Raw genomic sequence first — 19,647 nt, 5'->3', positions numbered from 1 at the left:
TTTAACAAGTTATATGTTAATTAAGATAATAATGAAATAATAAATAGTGAAAATAAATCTTTTTTGTCATATATACATGATGTTTATTTCTTTGAAAACATAACAGCCTTCATCTTATCATACATCACACATAAACATATTCTTATTTTAAAAGTTGTAATTTAATTGTAAATGACATTTTTTATAAGTTATAAAAAAAATAATAAAATACGGAATGGTTTTAATTCTTAATTACTGTCATAAATCAAATGATTTGTAGAATTTTAGATATCTGTAATTTAAATCAATTAAAAAAAATAACTTTAAATTTATTCTTTTACGTATAAGAAGTTAAATATTACTATCGCATCCTAAAATTTCTATTTTGAGCATCACTTTTTAGTATCTTGAATATCCGTACTTGCCGGGGCGCATACCTCGTCTTCCTCGTGAACCTCGTCCACGTGCTCCTTCGGTGCTAGTTCCTCTTAAAGTTGGATGACCACGAGTTGCTGGTGATTGTCCTATATCAAATAGAAAGAGATTATTAATAAGCAAATTTATTCTTATTCATTCAAAATGTGTGTAGTAAAGAATTGAATTTTTGAAATTTTGATCTTACCTACTGGACTTTGGTTATCCCAGACAATAGGAGTAGGCCGTGTACCACGCCCACTGGTTCGAAATTGTGATCTATTATTTCTTCGAGTTCCAGTTCCTCGAGCTTCTGTTCCTGAAGCTGGAGTATTTGCTGCAGCCGCAGCAGCTGCTGCAGCGATTGTTCTTTGACGTGTATTTATTGAAGGAGAAGCTTCAGCTTCTCGTCCTTCTTCTTCAGCATCTTCTTCATCAGCTCCAGTATCAATAGAATCATCATCTACATTTCCTCCAGTTGCAGAAGCTGCTATTTCAACATTTTGTTGATCACTTTCAGAACTAACTCCATCATTTGCTGTTACTGTGCTAGATCCAGGCACTGCTTCCAAATGAAAGCCTCGGAATGTAGGTTCAGTTTCTGAATCTGTAGTAACGTGAATACTGGGCACTGCAGCTCCTTCTCCATTGTCACTTGCAGAAGGTGCAGTAGCCGGAGTTGCTGAAACTGGTGCTTCTTGCTCTTCTGCTTGATTACTACTACTAGTAGAGGGAGGTAAATCAGCAGCTGGAGATACTTGAAGAGGCGTCGTAGGTACACTTCTTCCCGTTCCACCATCTTCTAACTGTGTTAAATCCATTCTAGTATCATCCATTCCCTCTTGAGCGACTTGAGCTACGCCAGATCCTGATGATCCAAACATAGTTCTTACGGTGGCAGCTGTAGGAGTAGATAATGTTGGTGTCGATGAAGGTGTTGAATCACCAAAAGTAAACCGAGCTTGAGGAACTTGAGGAGAGCTCACAGCTTCACCAAATCCATCTCCTCGACGTGGAACAAAAAGAGTCGGAGTACTTGGAACAATACTGTCGTCACCTCCATCTTCAAAACCTTGCTGAGGAAGAAGGAAATGTTGTTGTTGTCTAGGCATCGGTGCAATACCTCGGGAAGATCTGGAAGCAAAGGCTGGTGGTTCTCCAGCTGGACCTGCACTACTAATAGCCTCGGATTGTTGTTGAGGAAGTTGATTTGTTGTCGGTTGTACTTGATGTGGGACTTCCACATTGCGAGAATCTTCTTCAATTGTAATTTCTACTTCATTATTATCTCCTTCACCTTCAACTTCAACCCCAAATGGCATTTCTTCGTCCTCTTCTCCTTCTTCTTCTTCCTCTTCTTCTTCCATTTCTTCATAACCATCGTTATCAAACTCTTCTTCCTCTTGAGCTTGGTGATGATTACCACCTTCACCTTCATCACAATCTACTACTACAATACAACCTTCTTCTCCCTCTTCATCCTGATCTCGTTGACTTGAAGTTGGTACTTGATATTCTATATCTGAACCACTTGTTGTTGCAGTTGGAGTTAGTTCTTGAGTGCGTATTCTCTTGGTTTTAGGACTAGGTATTTGTTCAGATCTGCTGTGCTCTGTTCCTTCGACCACACCAGACTCTGATGTACTAGAGTCATGACCCCTTGGTCGTTTGTGCCCACTGGAAGTTTGAGAAGTACTAACAGACTGAGTTGAGCTACTTGCAATTGTTTGTTGTTGATCACCAGTTGGTTGTTGAGATTGCTGCTGTTGTTGTTGTTGCTGTTCAACTCTTGGGCTTACAAGAGCTACAGTTTGCGGTGCTTGTTGTTGATCTTGAGGTGATTGAGCTTGTGATTGTGACTGTTGAATTTGACAAGGTTGCTGCTGTTGTGTTGGCTGTTGAGACTGTTGTTGATTAGTTAAATTTTCAGCATTTTCTGATTCTTCTCGTTGAGTAGACTCAGCAGATTCGCTTAATTGAGGTTGTACTGCTAATTGTCGCAAATTAGAAGCAACTGGTTGAGACACAGAACTGCTTGTGCTGGCTGGTTGATAATCGGTATGGCTACTCGTTGGAGAACTGGTTTCGGTGGTATGAACAACTTGTTGTTGTTGTTGAGGAGCAACTAGAACAGGATTATTTGCAGTTGTTGGTAAAACTGCAGCTGTGCGTGATTGAACAACAACACTCATTGGTCGTATACTAGCTAAAGGTGTTTCTGCACGTGCTGACATTGGTTTAATATTTGCTGTTGGTGGTTCAGTAACATTAACTGCACTAATACCTGCTGTTAATTGTCTTTGTAACTGATTAACTCGTTGAAGAAGTGTTTCTTTTTCAGCATTTATTTCTGCTCGTTCATGTTCTAGCCTAGAAATTCTTCCTTCCATCTGTGATTTAATCACGGCAAGTCTAGCATCGTATTCATTAGGATCTGAATCACTACTACTAGCATTCATTTTCATTTTCAATTCTTCAAGCTCTCTTTCACACTTACTCTTGGATTCTGTAAGAGTCATAATTTTTCCTCTAGCACCTTTCAATAATTGTTTCATGCGTTCTTCTTTTTCGTTACTAGTTTTTTTCATGTTTTCAATTTGACTTTTTAATTCTTCTGCTTGGGTTGTTAGGAAAGCATTATTTTCATTAAGAGTCTTTAATTTGTCATTCAAATCTTGATTTTGTTGACGTAACTCTTCTCTTCCTTCTTCACGCAATTGATTTTCACGTTCCGCAGACACTGCATTTTCTTCTGTATTTGCTGTAGCTTGATTTTCTTCAGCTTTAGCTTTTTCTTCTTCGACAGATTTAGCCAATTCATCATATAGGGTCTTGTATTTCTTTGCAATTTTACGAATTTGTAGTTCTTTATTTTTCACATCAGTCAACACTGCTTCTTTATCTTCAAGTTCTTTTTTGAAAGTCGCAAGATCCTTAGCTTTTGTTGTAGAATCTGCTAGAGCTTCATTCAAATCTTGGCCAAGTTTTCGAGCTTCTTCTGAAGCCTTGTTCATTTGATCACCTTGAAGTTGTAACTGTTTTTGTAGGCCGGTTATTTGCTCTTCAAGTTTTGTCTTCTGTGCTTTTATAGCATTCAATTCTTCTTTTGTCTTAGCAAAGGTTTCTCGTTCTGATGTTAATAATTTACTGAGATTTTCTCTTTCAGTTTGAAGTCGTCTCCAATCTTCAGGACTTGCTTTATTAGCTCGCTCTATCAAAGTGTTAGCTCTCTGTCTCCAACGAGTTGCTTCTCCTTTCAGTCCTGTATTTTCTTGAACCAAGATTTCATTTTTGCCTAATAAATCTCGTGCTTTCTCACGAAGTGGTACAACTTCTTCCGATAGTTTTGTAATTTCTGCTGAAAGTTCTTTGACCTTTGTCGACAATGAATCCCTTTCTTCTCGAAGAATTCTATTGGAATCTGCAATAGCATTGATAGTTTCAACTTTTCTCAATAGTTCAGCATGTTTCGATGTTGTCACTACTTCAATTTCAGATTGTTCTCGTTGATTACTCAACATTGTTTCAGATTCCTTCAAACGTTTCTCAATGACCTCATTCTGAGACTTCAGACGAAGGTTTTCCGCTCTAAGAACATCTAATTTAGTCATGGCTAAATCTTTTTCTCTTCTCAAAAATTTGATTACTTTCATAAGTTGCTCTGCAGACTTGGAATCGTCTTCAATACTTGTCAAGCTACGGTTCATTGATTCTAAACTAGTGTCCATAGTGTCTTGACCTCCTAGAGAAGATCTATTACTTTGCATAATGGCCGTACGATCACTTAATTCTTGTACCTGATTATGCAGTAATGTATTTTGTGCATCAAGATCGTCCAATCTTCTCTGCATTTCTTCAATATCTTTGTGTAACTGTTTTTCACGTTCAACGCCGGCTTTTCTTTCAGCATCAAGTGCTTCAACTGCAATATTTTTCTCTTTTGTTAATTCGTCAATTACCTTTGTAACATTTTCAGATTCAGCCCGCAATTTAGCCAAAGTTTGAAGATCAGCAGAATGTAAAAGCATCTCATGAGCGTATTTTTCTTCCGCTTCTTTGCCATTCTGTATCGCTGTTTGAAGATCACTTCTAATTAACTCTAATTCACCTTTAACTTCATCAAGCTCTTCAAGCTTCATTTCAGCTGCTGCAAGTTTTTCTTTTAATTCTGTATCTGTAACTTGTTGTCCACTTTGTGATTTAGCTAGTTCAGCTTCCAAAGTTTTAACTTTCTTTTCGAGTGTTATAATAGTATTTTTTGAAGCTTCAAGAGCTGATTCCAAGTCTCGCTTTTGTTTCTCAAACTGTGTAGTTAATTCTTTCAACTGCGTTTCAGTGCTCTCAGCAATATCACTATACTGTTGATTCTGTTGTCGTGCAGTTTTCAGTTGTTCAGTTAATGATCTAATTTCAGCATTAGCGCTAGCTAACTGAATTTCTAACTCTTGCAGTCTTTTAGCCAAATTTTCATCACCAGTAATAGGTTTCGCTCGAGATTGTGCAAGTGCTTCTCGCAACTTGACTTCTAATTCTTCAACACGTTTCTCAGACTCAGTTTGTGCTTGTCGTGCTGCATCTAATTCTGTACGAAGACGTTCTGCTTGAGTTTGTTCTTCAGAAAGACGTTCTTGAACAGTATTTAATTGACGCTCAAGATGAGAAGACAATTCTCTAAATCTATCTTGTTCTTCTTGAAGACGACGACGAAGAGCAGCACATTCTCGAATTGAATCATCAAGTCTCATTTCAGCTCTTAGGTGACCTTCTGCCTGAACTCGTTCTAAACTTGCTTTTATAGATTCTACATCAGCCTTAAGCAAAGCATTCGTCTGCCTTTCACGATGTAACATTTCTCGTTCTTTCAATAAACGTGATTCAGAATCACGGAGTAATTGTCGTTCTTGTTTCAAATTTTCTAGCTGAACTTCTGCTCGAGAAAGACGAGTTTGAGATGCTAAAGCTTCATCCTTTAATAACATGATACTTTGTTCATGTTTTCCAATAGTAGTGCTATAATTGGTACACCGGTCTTCTAGTGATTTTATTTGAGTTTTATATGTCGCGATGTTAGACTGAAGCAATTTCAACCTATCCTGAGAAGAGTCGAATTGTAACTTTAATTTACAACATCGTGTTGAATTATTTTCTGCTTCTTTTCTTAACCTATCCATTTCTTCACTAAGCATTTTTTCATGAGCAGCTTTTTCTTTCTTATAAATTTCATATTCATCAGTGATTTGTTTTAATCTTGACTCTGAATCCATATAATTTTTCTCTAATTCTTTGATTTTACTTAAACTTTGTTCTTCAGACTTGTTTGAATCATCCGCGATATCACTTGTACAATCATTTTCATCTTGATCCATTGCATCACCTGGTGTTTTATTCTTTAATTTAGGATCTTGATTCAAAGCTTGTTGATACAAATTTTTATACATATCTCTTTGCCTCATCAGATTTTCTACCATTTTCGAATGTCTTTCTTGTGCTGATTGCAATTCTTCAACTTGTTGACTGTATCTTTCAAGCTTCTCTTTCATTTCTCCACTATTAATTTCATCAGTTTTTCGCTCAATTTCTTCTTGTCTTGACGATAATGCTCTAACAACTGCTAAAAGTTTCTGATTATTTTCTTGTAACTCTTCAATATCTCTAAAGGTTACTAATTTTTTACTAATTAAGTCAGAGGAAGCTAAATCTGTATCCATCGTACTATCATTATTAGCAGGAACTGCACTGCCAGTACGACTTTCTTGCACTTCTTTTAGTAAGAAGCAAACTTGGCGCGCTAAATCAGAAAGTTCACTCTTCAATCGTTGGTTAATACGTGCATGATGTTCAGCAATACGTTTAGCTTCATCATGACTCTCTTGCAGTTGATTATTTTGTGCATATAATTCATCGATTTGATTGGTTAGTGTTGCAACATTTTCTAAAGCTGCAGAATATTCTTCACGTTGTTGTTGAAGAATAGGTGCTCGTTCTTCAAGCTCTCGAAGTATAACATCCATTTGTGCTTTAAGTCTTTCATTTTCTTCCCGCTCAATAGTTAACTCTTTAACAGTATCCATCATTTTAGTATAAATTTGTGTTAGAGTTAAGCCCTTCTTCATTATACGACTGGTTATTGCTGCTGATGGTGCCAATTGTTCAACTGCTTGATCCAATCTTTCTTCTTTAATATTTTTAAGAAGCTCATTGGCTTGCTCTAATTCTTTTGTAAGTTCTGCTATTTTATTATCTTTTTCATTAAGTGTTTCTTCACATTTAACTTTTAGTTGTTCATGCTGAGTCTCTAAAAGTCCATACTGTTCTGTTGCTTGTTCTAATAGAGTTTGTAGTTCCTTCACAGCATTGGTAAATTCTTCAGCCTTAGCATTTGCTTCATCAGCCATACCTTTGTAAAGATCAGCCAATCTCGTTTGAGCACTAATTTCCTCACGATATGAAGAATGCATGGATAATTCATGATTTCGTTGTTCTTCAACTTTTTGTGTCAATTCATCGCAATGGTGTTGAATGTTTGCGTTAGCTTCACGTAACTTAGCCAAAGTTTCATTTGATATTCTTAGCTCTTCTTCACATTGAGCTAAACGAGTATCTGTTAATAATGTTTTAGTTGAAGCTTCAGCGCGCACTGCTTGCAATTCAGATGTTCTTTTGGCTAATTCTACTTCTAATGCACTCATCTGTTGAGCAGTGAGTTTTCGTTCTTGTTCCAATCGTTTTTCTTTGAAATCCAAATCCAGTTCTCGACTACGTATCTCTTCAGCTTCAGCTATGGCTTGACATTTTGCTGTTACAGCGGTTTGTAATTGTTGTCCTAATGAGGTAAGTTCTGTATTTAATCGTTCTAGTTCATGATCACGACGCTCTGCTTGAAGTTGAAGGCTATTTCGTTCATCAACAGCTGCATCTCGCTGTCGACGAAGTTCAACGTTCTCTTTTTGAAGTCTTTTGCTTGATTCTTGTAATTTATATATTTCATTTTTAGCATCATCAAGTTTTGTTTGTAATTCAGTAATGTAGCTTTCGGCAAGTTCCAATTTTCCTTTACGTTCTTCTAAGTCCAATTCATACTCTTTGCAGTCTTTTTGTAGTTTTTCCAATTTTTTTTCTGAAATATTTAATAACGAAAATAGAGGTTATGTAAGTAATGCTCTATGCTTTATTTATAAATCAATAGAAACTATGTGATATATAATGAAATAAATTTGAAACATTACCAAGACTTTGTCTATTGTGTTGAAATACAGCTTGGGCAGTAATAAATTTTTCAAATTGCTCGTTAAAATAATTTCTTAGTTTAGTAGCAATTTCATCAGGAACTTGGGTTAACTCGTCGTTTGTTAATACCTTTTTCAATACATCATTTTCAGTATCTTCTGCTTGCTCCATTTTTAATGTCTATTATTTCGTAGCTACCTAAGATAATTTTTCGCAATTATAAATGATCCGAATATTACTATTACCGGGTTTTACCGGTGTTCGCGCTAAAAATTCTACTATTTGAAGAAAATGGACTCTCAATGCCGCCGACTCACACGCTTTGACTTGCTTTGGCTACTTGCACCAGACGCGTCTTTCCAATTTACTCACACGCATATATTTTCACACATGTATACATACATACAGTCCCAGACGTCAATGCTGTGATTTTCTATCAGAAGGTATAGGGAAATCACATGTATAACCTTCAAAAAATTGAATAACATTTATGTCCGGTACTGTATATGTGTGAAGGAACGCACTATAGATACAAGATTTATGAACATTTTCTGTTCTTCATACAGTGCTGCCCTCACATAAATGCGAATTTCTAAGATAATTTTTGAATACTGATAAATAATACGTTAATTATCAAAATATTCTATTTTTATCAATAATTAATTTAGCGTAAAATTTATCAGACATTTTTTATCTGAAAACTTAATTTTTCTGCTGAAACAATCCGTATTTGTAGAAATATCATAAAAATAATTTAATAATAATTAACTATAAAGAATTAGGGAAGATAAAAATCAGCAAAGTGTTTCAGTATTAGAATCACGTGGTAATACTTTTGTTTAGCTTTGTTTACATATGAAATTATATCAAGATAATATAAGATCTAACAATTTATTTATGTATTTTTGTTTAGATTCTAAGAACTTGATATGAATACCCCGACTCTATCACCAACTACATTAGGGAATTCATCTGGTCGAAGTGACTCTCAAGATTCGGGTCTTAATACAAATGGAACGCAAGTATCAAAGATTCTAAATCACATGAAATCAGAAATTCATATTAAAGAACAAAATGAGAAAATTGAGAAAGAATTGCATCTAAAACGAATTCAATCATTGAGAAAAGAATTAGAATATCTAAAGTCTACTGAATGGAGGTATCAACCAATTGATGGATACAAATAACCAAATAAATACATGCTTTTCAAGTTAATATTTATTGTATTAGTGAATACTATCGTAGTTTAATAAACATGTTATCTTTAATAATAAATACTGCCAAGTACATTTTTGAGAAAACTCAAAAAAAGGAGCTTCAATATGAAGAAATTCTCAAAAAATATCCAGCTATAATTGAAGATCCCAATGATTCTGATAATTCATCAGAAATAAATGAACAACCTAATGAAGGATGCTTCTATAGAGATGGAATTGTTACAAGTGTTGGAACTGATAATGTGATTATTGATGATCGTTATGTTTGTAATTTAATTAATTGTCCAGACAATATAGAAAAAGGCAATAAAGTATATTACTTAGCATTCCAAAAAAAGTCACAAAAAGACATTAGAATACGTAGAATAATATCAATAATCAATGATATTTGGGATCAAAACTGTGAAGAAAGTAATGTTAAAAAAAGTCAAATGATAAAGAAAAATATTGTTGCCAAAGTAATAAAACGTAAAGGCAGAAATGTAATGTTAGAACCAGCAAATATTTTTTTAGATTTAGATGAAATTCAATCAACTTTTGTACCTTATGTTGGAGATTGGTTAGTATTAGAATCTTTAGTAGAGCTTGATCCTAATTCTGGAGATCTTGGTGGAGAAATATTAGAGGTTAACAGGATACAACCATTAAGATCTAAATTAAAAACAGGAATAATTGCAAAATATGACTCTCAAACAGAAACAGGATCAGTAGAAAAGAATGTAGTATTCAATAAAGCCTCATGTCAACCTGGTTACATTCCACATATTGGTGATAAAGTCGTTTATGATTGCATTGAAAGTGATCAAGGAATTTATTCCTGGAGATGTTTATCAGTTGTTCCACTCATTCAAACTGCTGACGATGAAGAAACTTTGACTACTGGAAGTTTCCCTAATATAACACCAAAGAAATTAAATTTACTTTTGAAGAATAAATTTGATATAAGTATTACAGATGATTTGTTTTTTAATTTAATACTCAATCAAGAAGGAACTCTGGAAGTTCTTGTTAAAAATAATGGAGCTGTTGATCAGACTTTAGTTAGAGGAGTTTTTATGTCAAAAAGATCTCAATCTCAATTATCTGTAGAATCGCATAATGTTCATGATCCAATGATATTCAAACCAGGTGAATCAATTGTATACGTTTTTAAATGCTCTGCAAAATTTATGGGATTGACTGAAGAATTATTTATATTTAACTTTAAAAATTTTTCCATTGGTCGTATATTCAAAATATTTGTCGGTTTGAAAAATTCAGTAACTACTACAAGTATAACAAATGGAAATTACGATTTAAATAAATTAGCAAGACAAGATAATCATGATCAAGGTTCTTATATCCCTGGGATTCGACCATATAGACCTCCTAATTTTATAGCTGTTCGAAATGGTGTTTTTAGGGTTCCTCAACGATTTTGGAATATTGTACTTCCTTGCATCAATGAAAAATTATCCCAAGCTACCACTGAAGCTGTTGTAGGCAATGAATTCCAATTTTTAGATGATGGACTAACATTTGAAAATTACAAAAATCGTTTCCATGCTTTATTATATTTAGAAGAAATTAGTATGAGAGTTGATCTACAAAAATACGATATGGACAGTGCAATTATGTACCCTAGTGATGAATATTTAGTACTTAAAGTACCTGGTCTTGCTGAAAGACGTCCATCATTAATTTGTGGAGATCGAGCCATTGTGAATTTTAAATGGGACTCGTCTCAAGGCAAACTCAAGTATGAAGGATTTATTCATAAAATAAAAAGTTCTGAAGTATATTTAAAATTTAATCCAAAATTTCATGATACATATAAAAATGAAGACTGCCAAATTTCATTTAAATGTTCATTCTCAAATTTATCACGTTGTCACAACGCAGTGAATCTCGCTATGTCGAATTTGGGATCTGAAATTCTCTTTCCAAATTTAGTAAAAGAAAAAGAACCACAAATTAATTTAAAAGAATATGATATAGGAGAAATGAATTTGAAGAAAACATCATCCAACTTGAAGTCTTCTGAAAATTTTGATGAGTCTACTGATTTATTATCTAAAATAGAAAGAAGAGCCAAAAGAACAAAAAAAATCTAGCAAAAATATTGAGAATTTAGATTTTTATAATGCACAAATAAAAAAACGTAAATTATTTTGGTATAATAAACGACTGAACTGCTATCAAAAAGAAGCAGTCAAGAATATTCTAACTGGAGTATCTAGACCTCTTCCTTACATCATTTTTGGACCTCCAGGAACTGGAAAAACTATAACATTATGCGAGGCTATACTTCAAATTCTAACAATAATTCCAGAGAGTCGATTGCTCATTGCAACACCTTCAAATAGTTCTGCTAATTTAATTGCTGAAAGACTTCTTGATAGTAAGGTTCTAAAACCGGGAGATTTAGTGCGTTTAGTGGCTCGACATTGCTTGGATGATGACTCAATACCAGAAAAATTATTGCCTTACTGTGCAACTGGAAATCTAGCAGCAGAAAGAACTACAAAAGTTCCTGAATATTCTGGAGAAGGGTGTAGAATTAATTGTACTATGAGTGTACTCGGTCGACATCGTATAACAGTTGGTACCTGTATTGCTTTAGGATTGCTCCATAATATGGGTTTTCCAAAAGGACATTTCACTCATATCATTGTTGATGAAGCAGGTCAAGCTACAGAACCAGAAATTATGGTACCTCTAACATTTATTCATGCAAATTATGGACAAATTATTTTAGCTGGAGATCCAATGCAACTTGGACCAGTAGTTAACAGTAGACTTGCCAATTATTTTGGTCTAAGTGAATCATTTTTAGTTAGATTGTTACAACAATTTCCTTATCAAAGAGATATGGAAGGATTTAAAACTGGATATGATCCTAGATTGGTGACAAAATTGTTGATAAATTACAGAAGCCTTCCAGAGATTCTAGAATTACCTAATTCGATGTTTTATGAATCAGAATTACAAGCAACTGTAAATCCTTTAACTAGTTCTGAAGCTGAATTATTGAAAAGTATTTCAGCTGAATTACCGCCCAGAGAGTGTTTACCACCAGCGTTGATATTTCATGGTATTGTAGGAGATGATTGTCAAGATAATGATAGTCCTAGTTGGTACAATCCTACAGAAGCGGCACAAGTCTACAGCTATCTTGTGAAATTGTACAGTTATGGTTTAACTGAGGAAGATATTGGAGTTATAACACCGTATAAAAAACAGGTAAGTAATAAAAATCTGATATTTTTTTTGTAATTAGTTATTAATTAATTAATTATTTTTAGGTGGCATATATACGTACTTTGTTGTGGGATTTAGATATGCTTTTGCCGAAAATTGGCAGTGTTGAAGAATTTCAAGGACAAGAACGAAAAATAATTATTATTTCAACTGTAAGATCAAATTCAACTTACGTTGATAATGATATTAAACATGCTCTAGGGTTTGTGGCGTCTCCTAAGCGATTAAATGTTGCCTTAACTCGAGCTCGAGCTCTTATAATTATCCTTGGTAATCCATATTTATTATCGCAAGATCCATATTGGCGAAATGTTTTGGTTTATTGCATAAATAATCACTCCTACACTGGTTGTAATTTTTCTTTTGCAAATCAGAATGATGATAATAATGAAAGTGACATTAAAACTGAATAGAAAGAGGTTCTTTTTTTATTAAGATGATGACAACTTTAATTATAAACATTATGAAGTAACTGTGTTTAGTTTCCTATTTTACAAAAAATTGATTGGAAAGATTTTTGTTTTGTTTCTTCTGAAAGATGAATAATAATTTTGGTTTTTTTGTATTGCAAAAAATTGTATTAAAAAATTTGAACTTATAAGTAAATAATTACTTTCGTTTTAATTCCACATACTGCTGGCTGAATCCTGATTCTTAGCTTTTAATTTACGTTCAATCAGATTTTCTAACGCTTCACTTCTTACACTCAAGGTCTCAATTTTTTCCACCAACTGCTGATAAGGTGATACTGGTTGGCCACCCATCACTACGTGTCCCAACTTACTGTCAATTTTAGCATCCAGTCGTGCATTACGGATTAAATTAACAATCCAGCACTCAGCTACATCCGCTTTCATGTTCAATTTTTCAGCAAGCATTCTATAAAATACAATGTATACAGAAACATATAATTTAATTATTTTAAACAATTTTCAAATAGTTTGAAGTAAATAATACCAACCCAATACTAATACACTGATGGATTCGACAGAAAGTTTCGAAAATCATTAACCTCGCATTTTCTACAAATTCATTCAATAAAGCAATGAGGAAGAAGTCGTTGAATACAACTGTTTGACATTCTTGAAGCTTCTGACGTGCTCCGTCGAAGTCAAAATTTACATATAAGTGTTCTAAAAACTCAGTAATTGGATCTCGATAAGTATACGATTCTTGTTGAATAACTTTAACGAGATCCTTTAGAGTTGATCTCCTGGATCGATTAACAATTACCGCAGCAGCTAAATATCGAAGAATATGCGGACACATTGTCTGGATGGCATTTAAATAACTAAAATAAATATAAAAATTAAGAATGTATTTTATATTTAATTAACAACAAGATGCTCAATTTATGAATTATTAAAACTTACGGTGCACGATAAAGGAACATTTCAATAATTAAATCACGTCCTTTAACATGATTAAAGAAAACAAATAAACTCCAGTGGATAAGCCAAGTTCTTTGTTGAAGAACTTGAAGAGAATTTCCAATAGCATTGCTATCAATATATTCTCGTAGTTTATTTACATCTTCTAATGCAGTTTCCCAGTTTTGAGCAAGAATTTCAGATGCTAATTTACCCCATAAGACATTCAAATAATTCTGTAAAGATGTAAGTTCTTAAGATTATTTCTGACCCAAAATTATTAGTTTTCTTCTTTAAATTAAAATCCAACCTTATCCGTTGAAGGCATGATCAACATATAAAAATAGAGATAAGAAGTTGAAACTGAATAGTTGCCGCACTCGTATCGATATTTTGCTAGTTTTACTAGATTGTCCATCATCTCAACTTTAAACTGAAAATACAAAGATAGAAAATAAAGAATTTTACAACTAGATATTTATTATATTGTTTAACTGATTTGCTTACATCCAATTCTTGAGTAAGATAATTATTGAGAGCTTTAGAGTCACGCATTTCTTCCATTTTCTTCATGACTTTATCGTTGTTCATCAATTCAACAACTACCGACACATTATCTTGAAGAGTTCCTAGTTCTTGAACTACTTCAGCACGACGAGCTTTAAGTTCCTGTACAGAAACAAAAATTAGTACATAATAAATAAACTAAAATATTTTAAAAGTATTATCATGTACAACCGGAAAATATTGAATGAATTGCCAATCTATTGATGGAAAGTGGGGTTAAGGAGTTATTGCAAACATACCTCAGGAACTTCTTCTTTAGGATATAATTGCATCCTAATATCAATAGTGTAGTCAATCATGTTTGTTTTACTGAGAATATCCAATTTAGCTTGCAACAATTCACTTTCATCGTATATCTAAAAAAAAATACACGTGTATTGTCATTTTAAACTAACCTACAAAATTGTGGAATGGTTTGTTGTTTAGATAATAACCTCTTTTGCTGATAAAAACTCCAAGAGTGGGAAGACCAAGTGACGGTCAAGATATTGCCCTATTCGAGATGTAAGATCAAATTTAGCCATTTTATCTTCAGTATTTAAAATATTAAATTAACTTGAATAGTTCAAGAAAAAAAGCCGTCAAAAAGGGCAGACCAAACGGCCGTCATGTGCGTCACTACTTGAAGTTAGTTAATAATCGCATTGTATCAATGATGTCGATACATCAAATTTTAACTATCGATTCTCCAACCTCGAAGTGCAACAATGACCACTGTGCGCTGTAATAGCTGAAACTAGAATCAGAAAATTACAAAAAATTGCGAAAAAACTATTTATTTGCAAGTGAATGATTCCAAGAGAATTAAGTTGGGTTTGTTGTTAATTTTTAGAGACTAATTCTTCAACTCCGGGTGACGTGAAAGATTTGTAAACATATAGTATATTCACATCTATAAATACATAAGCCCTTCTCGGAGTCACGGTAAAGTCGTGGACGTCTCGGTGATTTAAAGGAGGAGGGTCAGGTGCTTGAACCAGGCCCGTACCCTCCAAACAAAACATGGACGCCGTGGTTATTGATACTACAGAACCTCAACAAAATGATGAAGACGCTATGGAAGTTTGTCGTGTATGTTTGGTCGGCAATCACATAATGAGAGATCTCTTTGTAGAGAGCGACGTCATCTCATTATCAACTAAAGCCATGAGTTTTGCTAGTGTAAAGGTTAGTATTGTAAAAGGCTACTTGGAATTCTTCTTTCGCTACTGCTTACATTCCTAAATCAAATTTGAATTTATTATTTCTATTTTCTTATTGAATATTATCTGTTTTTTTCATTTTAGATACTACCCGGTGATGGCTTGCCACCTCATGTTTGCTGCGATTGTGCTGATAAACTTGAGGCTGCATATGAATTTAAATTACAAGTTGAACAAGCTGATAGTTTGCTTAGAGAAAAATATGACAACTTTAACATCAAAGAAGAACTCATTTTTAATGAAGTGGAAGTACGTCCGGAAGATGAAAGACATGAAGAAGTTACTGAAAGTCATCATGTTGATGCACATTATGAAATAGCGACTGACAATTTAAATTCTGATATAACTGCTGTGAAACCCACATTATTAAAAGATCATTTGGCTTTACTAGAGGTACAAAAACTTTCTCACCAAAATGATTTTGCCATACAGCATAATCATATTGTTCAAAATCCTAATCATATAGAAACAGAAGAACAATATATTGTTCAACAAGACAATCAGAGTACCTGTCAGATAATGAATGAAAATATAAATTCAACAAATGATGAAAATCACGACAAATCTGAAGTCATACATGAAGAATCTGAAGGAATAACGATTGAAGAACACAATTATATGGTCCAACAAGGTTATAGTTTATCAAGTGAACAAGAACACGAATTAATAAATCAACAAGTTGATGATCATGACACCACAGAATATTTAACTATAATAGGAGAAGATGAAAGATCTGTGAAAGAAACAGAAGGTCATTTGAATAATATGGATAGTGAAATGACTGAAGTATATGTTCAAGAAAAATGTGAAAATAATACACAGAGTATTGGAGAAAATAAACATAAAATAATTCAGAATGATGGATCTAATGAGGAAAATTATTTTGGAAATCTTAATTTAAGTAGTCGATTATCACATGGTCAAGAAAATAAGGAAGATAAAGTGTTTTTTATGTGTTACTTGTGCGATAGACAATTTATATCAAAAGATATATTAAAAGAACATATGCATTCTCATGAAGAAGTAAGACAAGCATTAAGTTTGAAAAAGACACCAGAAAAATCGGTGAAAAATTTGTCGCCCATTAAAGGACAACCTCCATCTGGAAAAAAAGCTAATAAGTGTCCTTATTGTGGCAAAGAATATTTGTATGTAATTTCATTCAAAAAGCACATTAAACAGCATCAAAATATGATGCAGTTACCAAATGAAAATGAATTGAAAGATTTTGTAGATTCAATACTACAAGATGACAATTCATTTGATTCAAATAACTTTGATAACAATGATACTTTCGAAATTATTCCTCATGAAAAGAGTGATTCTGAGAATCAAAATAGTCACAATATGAAAGAAATGCAGGACCATGATTCAAGTCATAAATCGAATCAAATTGAAATTTATTTTGATGGTACTGGTGATCAGGTAGTATGTAAAAATGAAGAGAAGTTATTAATAAAACATTTATGTAATATTTGTAATCAAGAATTTGATGATTTTGAAAAACTGAAAGATCACCGTACCGCTCATATACTTGAAGGTACTGCGAGTGAAGAAGATTTTAAAGATGGTTTAGAAAATATTTGTAATAAAGAATTCAGGGCAGATAAAAAACCAACAGTGAATAAAGATAGTAAACCTTCAATGGAAATTAAAAAAGAATCTACTGACTTCAAGTGTCCTAATTGTAATTTATTGTTTGGCAGTAAAAGATCCTTAACGAAACATTTGGAAACTCATGAAGCTGTTCGATATCGCTGTAAAATTTGTGGGGATGAATTTACTCATAAAGAATATCTTCGTAAACATGCTGAACAGCACACTCGAGTAAAATCATTTAAATGTACTGAATGTAGTATAATTTTTGCTAATGAATTGACTTTAAGAAATCATTTAATAGCAACGAATCATAAGACTACTATTAAAGGAGAGGAATATGATCCAAACAAAAGAATCAAAAGAGTAGCAGCTAAGGCAGCACAAAAGATCATTGATAAAATAAGCACGGAAGTCGGTTTGGAAGATTCTGAAAAAGATGATGATAATGATGAATTTATGGTTAAGATTGAATCTGTAGGTACAAAAGCTGGAGAGAAATCTCCAGCAAAGAAAGTGACTAATAAAAAAAATCTGGAATGTGAAACTTGTGGTAAGAAATGTATTTCTAAACAAGCTTTAGCTAAACACATGGATTGTCATGTAAAGAACGAAAAACCTGAAAAGGCTGATAAATTACAAAATAAAATGGATCCTAAAGAATCGTCAAAAAATATTTTTGGTGATGATAGAGACGATGACGACGATGATGATGATGATGACTTTGATGGTGGATTAGATTGGCCTATGGACAATCATGAATGTTCAACATGCAAAAAAAGATACAGTACCAAAAAATCTTTACTTCGGCATCAACTTCTTCATGAAGAACCAAACTTTGAATGTGATATTTGTAATGTGAAATTTTACAGAAAAGATAAGTTAAAGGCACATTATGATAAATGTTCTGAAAAAAATCCTAATCAAGTAAGAAAGTGTAATATTTGTGGAGATACATTTGAGAACAATGAAATCTTACGTGAACATAGGTCTAAACATGTTGATGAAGGTATTTTAACCGAAGAAGATCTACGAGAGTTAGAGCCAGGTTCTGAAGATAGAAAACCAGGGGAAAAAGTTCCAAGAAAGCGAAGAACTGACATTGTTGGATTGGAATGTACTGAATGTAATAAACAGTACACATCACGAAAAGGTCTTTTAAGACACATTCAAGTTCATGAAGGTAAAAAATATCTCTGCGATATATGTCCCAAAAAATTCTATCGTCGTGAACATTTAAAGATTCATGTTGCAAAACACAACATGGTAAAGCCTTATAAATGTAGTCGTTGTTCTAAACGCTTTATCAAAGAGGAACAACTAGCTGCGCATGTAACAAAGCATGAGAGAAATTTCAAGAAAAATAAGGATTCTGATAGCACTGCTAAAAGATTCCTTTGTGAAATTTGTTCAAAGAGTTTTACACAGTCAACTACTTTAGTTGCCCATTTAAGAGCTCATAATGGTATCAAGCCGTATGTTTGTGAAGTTTGTGCTAGACCTTTCACAACTAATGCTTATTTGAAGATGCATATGCGAACACACACTCAAGAAAGACCTTATAGCTGTCAATATTGCTCGAGAGCTTTTGCTCGAGCTGATACCTTGGCTAACCACTTGACCTCACATACAGGTGAAGCCAAATATCACTGCAAATATTGTCCAAAGCATTTCCGAAGACTTAAATCCTTGAAAGAGCATGTATTCATCCATACAGGACAACGACCTTATGCTTGCCCCACTTGTGATAGAAGATTCAATAATAATGGGAGTCGTTATGCTCATAGTAAGAGATGCAAACAAAACATGCTCCAGAATCAAGCGAGACAAAACCAGATTCAAACTCAAACTCAAGCCGTTGCTCCATCTCCGAGCCCCGTTCAGCCAACAATTCGCCTTGCGCAACCAGTAGGACCAACAATGCAAGTAGTTCAATCGAAGAATATTAAGACTATTACGATTACGAGACAACAAGATCAAGTTGGTACACACCAGATCATGCAGCATCAAGAAATACTTATGCCTCTTATCTTACCTCTAACTGTTACTTTGACTGATGTTGATGATGAAGTTATTCTTCCTGAAGGAACGAAAATATTCACCACCACGTAGTGGCTGAAAAAATTATCTCATGAAAACCAGATTGCGAAGTTGAATTTTAAGGAATAATTTTTAAATGTTGTGGAACTGATTTTTAAATGTTACAAAAATATTGCTTAATACTTTGGGAGATATATATAAAATTAAAATATGCTGCATAAGGGCATAATCTTTTATGTATAAATGAAATTTTATCTAAGTTAATCGAATAATTTTCTGGGCTGGGATTTAAGAAATACATTTGATTTTTTATAAATTAAACTGAATAAATTTTGGTTCAAAAATAATTAAGGTTAATTATGTGCAGGAGTAGCTACATAATAGCTAAATGAAATTAATCAAATATTTTGTTGCTCTTTATAATAATTTTTTTTTATAAAAATTATAAAATTATCTTATACTCACATTAAAAAAATTGAATTTTTATAAAGAGTGTATTTTATGTGGCCACTTCTGTAAATAGTAGGGGTGATAACAATTAAGCTCATCTTTTGTAGACGAATTATTATTGAATAATTGTGATGGATGTAAATGAATCATATGTTATGAATGTCAGAATAAGTGTATTTTGATGCTATTTGATGATATGATATTATCAGTAATAAAATATAATATTCTATTTTAAATAATAAATATAATGTATGAAGCTATTCAGCCTCGAATTCTCTTAAGTTTTTTTCATTAAGAACATCATTTAAGATTTTAGTATAAATTCAAACATTTATTTACATTTTA

At 33.2% G+C, this 19,647-nt stretch overlaps 4 protein-coding genes across 4 annotated transcripts; 2 read left to right on the top strand and 2 right to left on the bottom strand.

The window, feature by feature from the left end:
- Nucleotides 1-169: 169 nt before the first annotated feature.
- Nucleotides 170-8,030, bottom strand: Mgtor (Megator). The gene is made up of 4 exons (XM_035091068.1): nt 7,876-8,030; nt 7,620-7,818; nt 602-7,510; nt 170-503 (listed from the first exon to the last, which is right to left on the bottom strand). Exons 2-4 carry the CDS (start codon nt 7,789-7,791, stop codon nt 379-381), a joined length of 7,206 nt encoding a protein of 2,401 aa, XP_034946959.1. The 5' UTR covers nt 7,792-7,818; nt 7,876-8,030; the 3' UTR covers nt 170-378.
- Nucleotides 8,031-8,738: 708 nt separating this feature from the next.
- Nucleotides 8,739-12,663, top strand: armi (armitage). The gene is given in 3 exon segments (XM_035091324.1): nt 8,739-10,902; nt 10,904-12,059; nt 12,122-12,663. Coding segments are annotated over 3 exon segments (3,552 nt in total). The 5' UTR covers nt 8,739-8,875; the 3' UTR covers nt 12,491-12,663.
- Nucleotides 12,488-14,654, bottom strand: eIF3e (eukaryotic translation initiation factor 3 subunit e). The gene is made up of 8 exons (XM_035091328.1): nt 14,449-14,654; nt 14,254-14,370; nt 13,955-14,116; nt 13,758-13,880; nt 13,451-13,683; nt 13,039-13,368; nt 12,691-12,956; nt 12,488-12,608 (listed from the first exon to the last, which is right to left on the bottom strand). The coding sequence occupies exons 1-7, from the start codon at nt 14,536-14,538 to the stop codon at nt 12,698-12,700; spliced, it is 1,314 nt and encodes a 437-aa protein (XP_034947219.1). The 5' UTR covers nt 14,539-14,654; the 3' UTR covers nt 12,488-12,608; nt 12,691-12,697.
- A 54-nt stretch (nt 14,655-14,708) lies between these two features.
- Nucleotides 14,709-19,601, top strand: LOC118071866 (zinc finger protein 62 homolog). Its single transcript, XM_035091322.1, has 2 exons — nt 14,709-15,181; nt 15,301-19,601. The coding sequence occupies exons 1-2, from the start codon at nt 15,017-15,019 to the stop codon at nt 18,922-18,924; spliced, it is 3,789 nt and encodes a 1,262-aa protein (XP_034947213.1). The 5' UTR covers nt 14,709-15,016; the 3' UTR covers nt 18,925-19,601.
- The last annotated feature ends 46 nt before the right edge of the window (nt 19,602-19,647 follow it).

This window comes from Chelonus insularis, unplaced genomic scaffold, assembly GCF_013357705.1.
Source record: "Chelonus insularis isolate UGA/USDA-ARS -01 unplaced genomic scaffold, ASM1335770v1 contig_88_pilon, whole genome shotgun sequence".
In the NCBI taxonomy this organism is placed as follows: domain Eukaryota; kingdom Metazoa; phylum Arthropoda; class Insecta; order Hymenoptera; family Braconidae; genus Chelonus; species Chelonus insularis.
Note: the sequence above shows the minus strand (reverse complement) of the source record. Positions and strands in the feature narration are given on the sequence as shown.

Excerpts from the sequence above, each read along its gene's own strand:
- Mgtor (XM_035091068.1), bottom strand. The coding sequence starts at position 7,791 with ATGGAGCAAGCAGAAGATACTGAAAATGATGTATTGAAAAAGGTATTA. Across the intron at positions 7,511-7,619 it reads ACACAATAGACAAAGTCTTG|AAAAAAAATTGGAAAAACTA; the intron begins GTAATGTTTCAA and ends TAAATATTTCAG. Across the intron at positions 504-601 it reads GGATAACCAAAGTCCAGTAG|GACAATCACCAGCAACTCGT; the intron begins GTAAGATCAAAA and ends TATTTGATATAG.
- eIF3e (XM_035091328.1), bottom strand. The coding sequence starts at position 14,538 with ATGGCTAAATTTGATCTTACATCTCGAATAGGGCAATATCTTGACCGT. Across the intron at positions 14,371-14,448 it reads AGTTTTTATCAGCAAAAGAG|ATATACGATGAAAGTGAATT; the intron begins GTTATTATCTAA and ends ATTTTTTTTTAG. Across the intron at positions 14,117-14,253 it reads CTAAAGAAGAAGTTCCTGAG|GAACTTAAAGCTCGTCGTGC; the intron begins GTATGTTTGCAA and ends GTTTCTGTACAG.
- LOC118071866 (XM_035091322.1), top strand. The coding sequence starts at position 15,017 with ATGGACGCCGTGGTTATTGATACTACAGAACCTCAACAAAATGATGAA. Across the intron at positions 15,182-15,300 it reads TGAGTTTTGCTAGTGTAAAG|ATACTACCCGGTGATGGCTT; the intron begins GTTAGTATTGTA and ends TTTTCATTTTAG.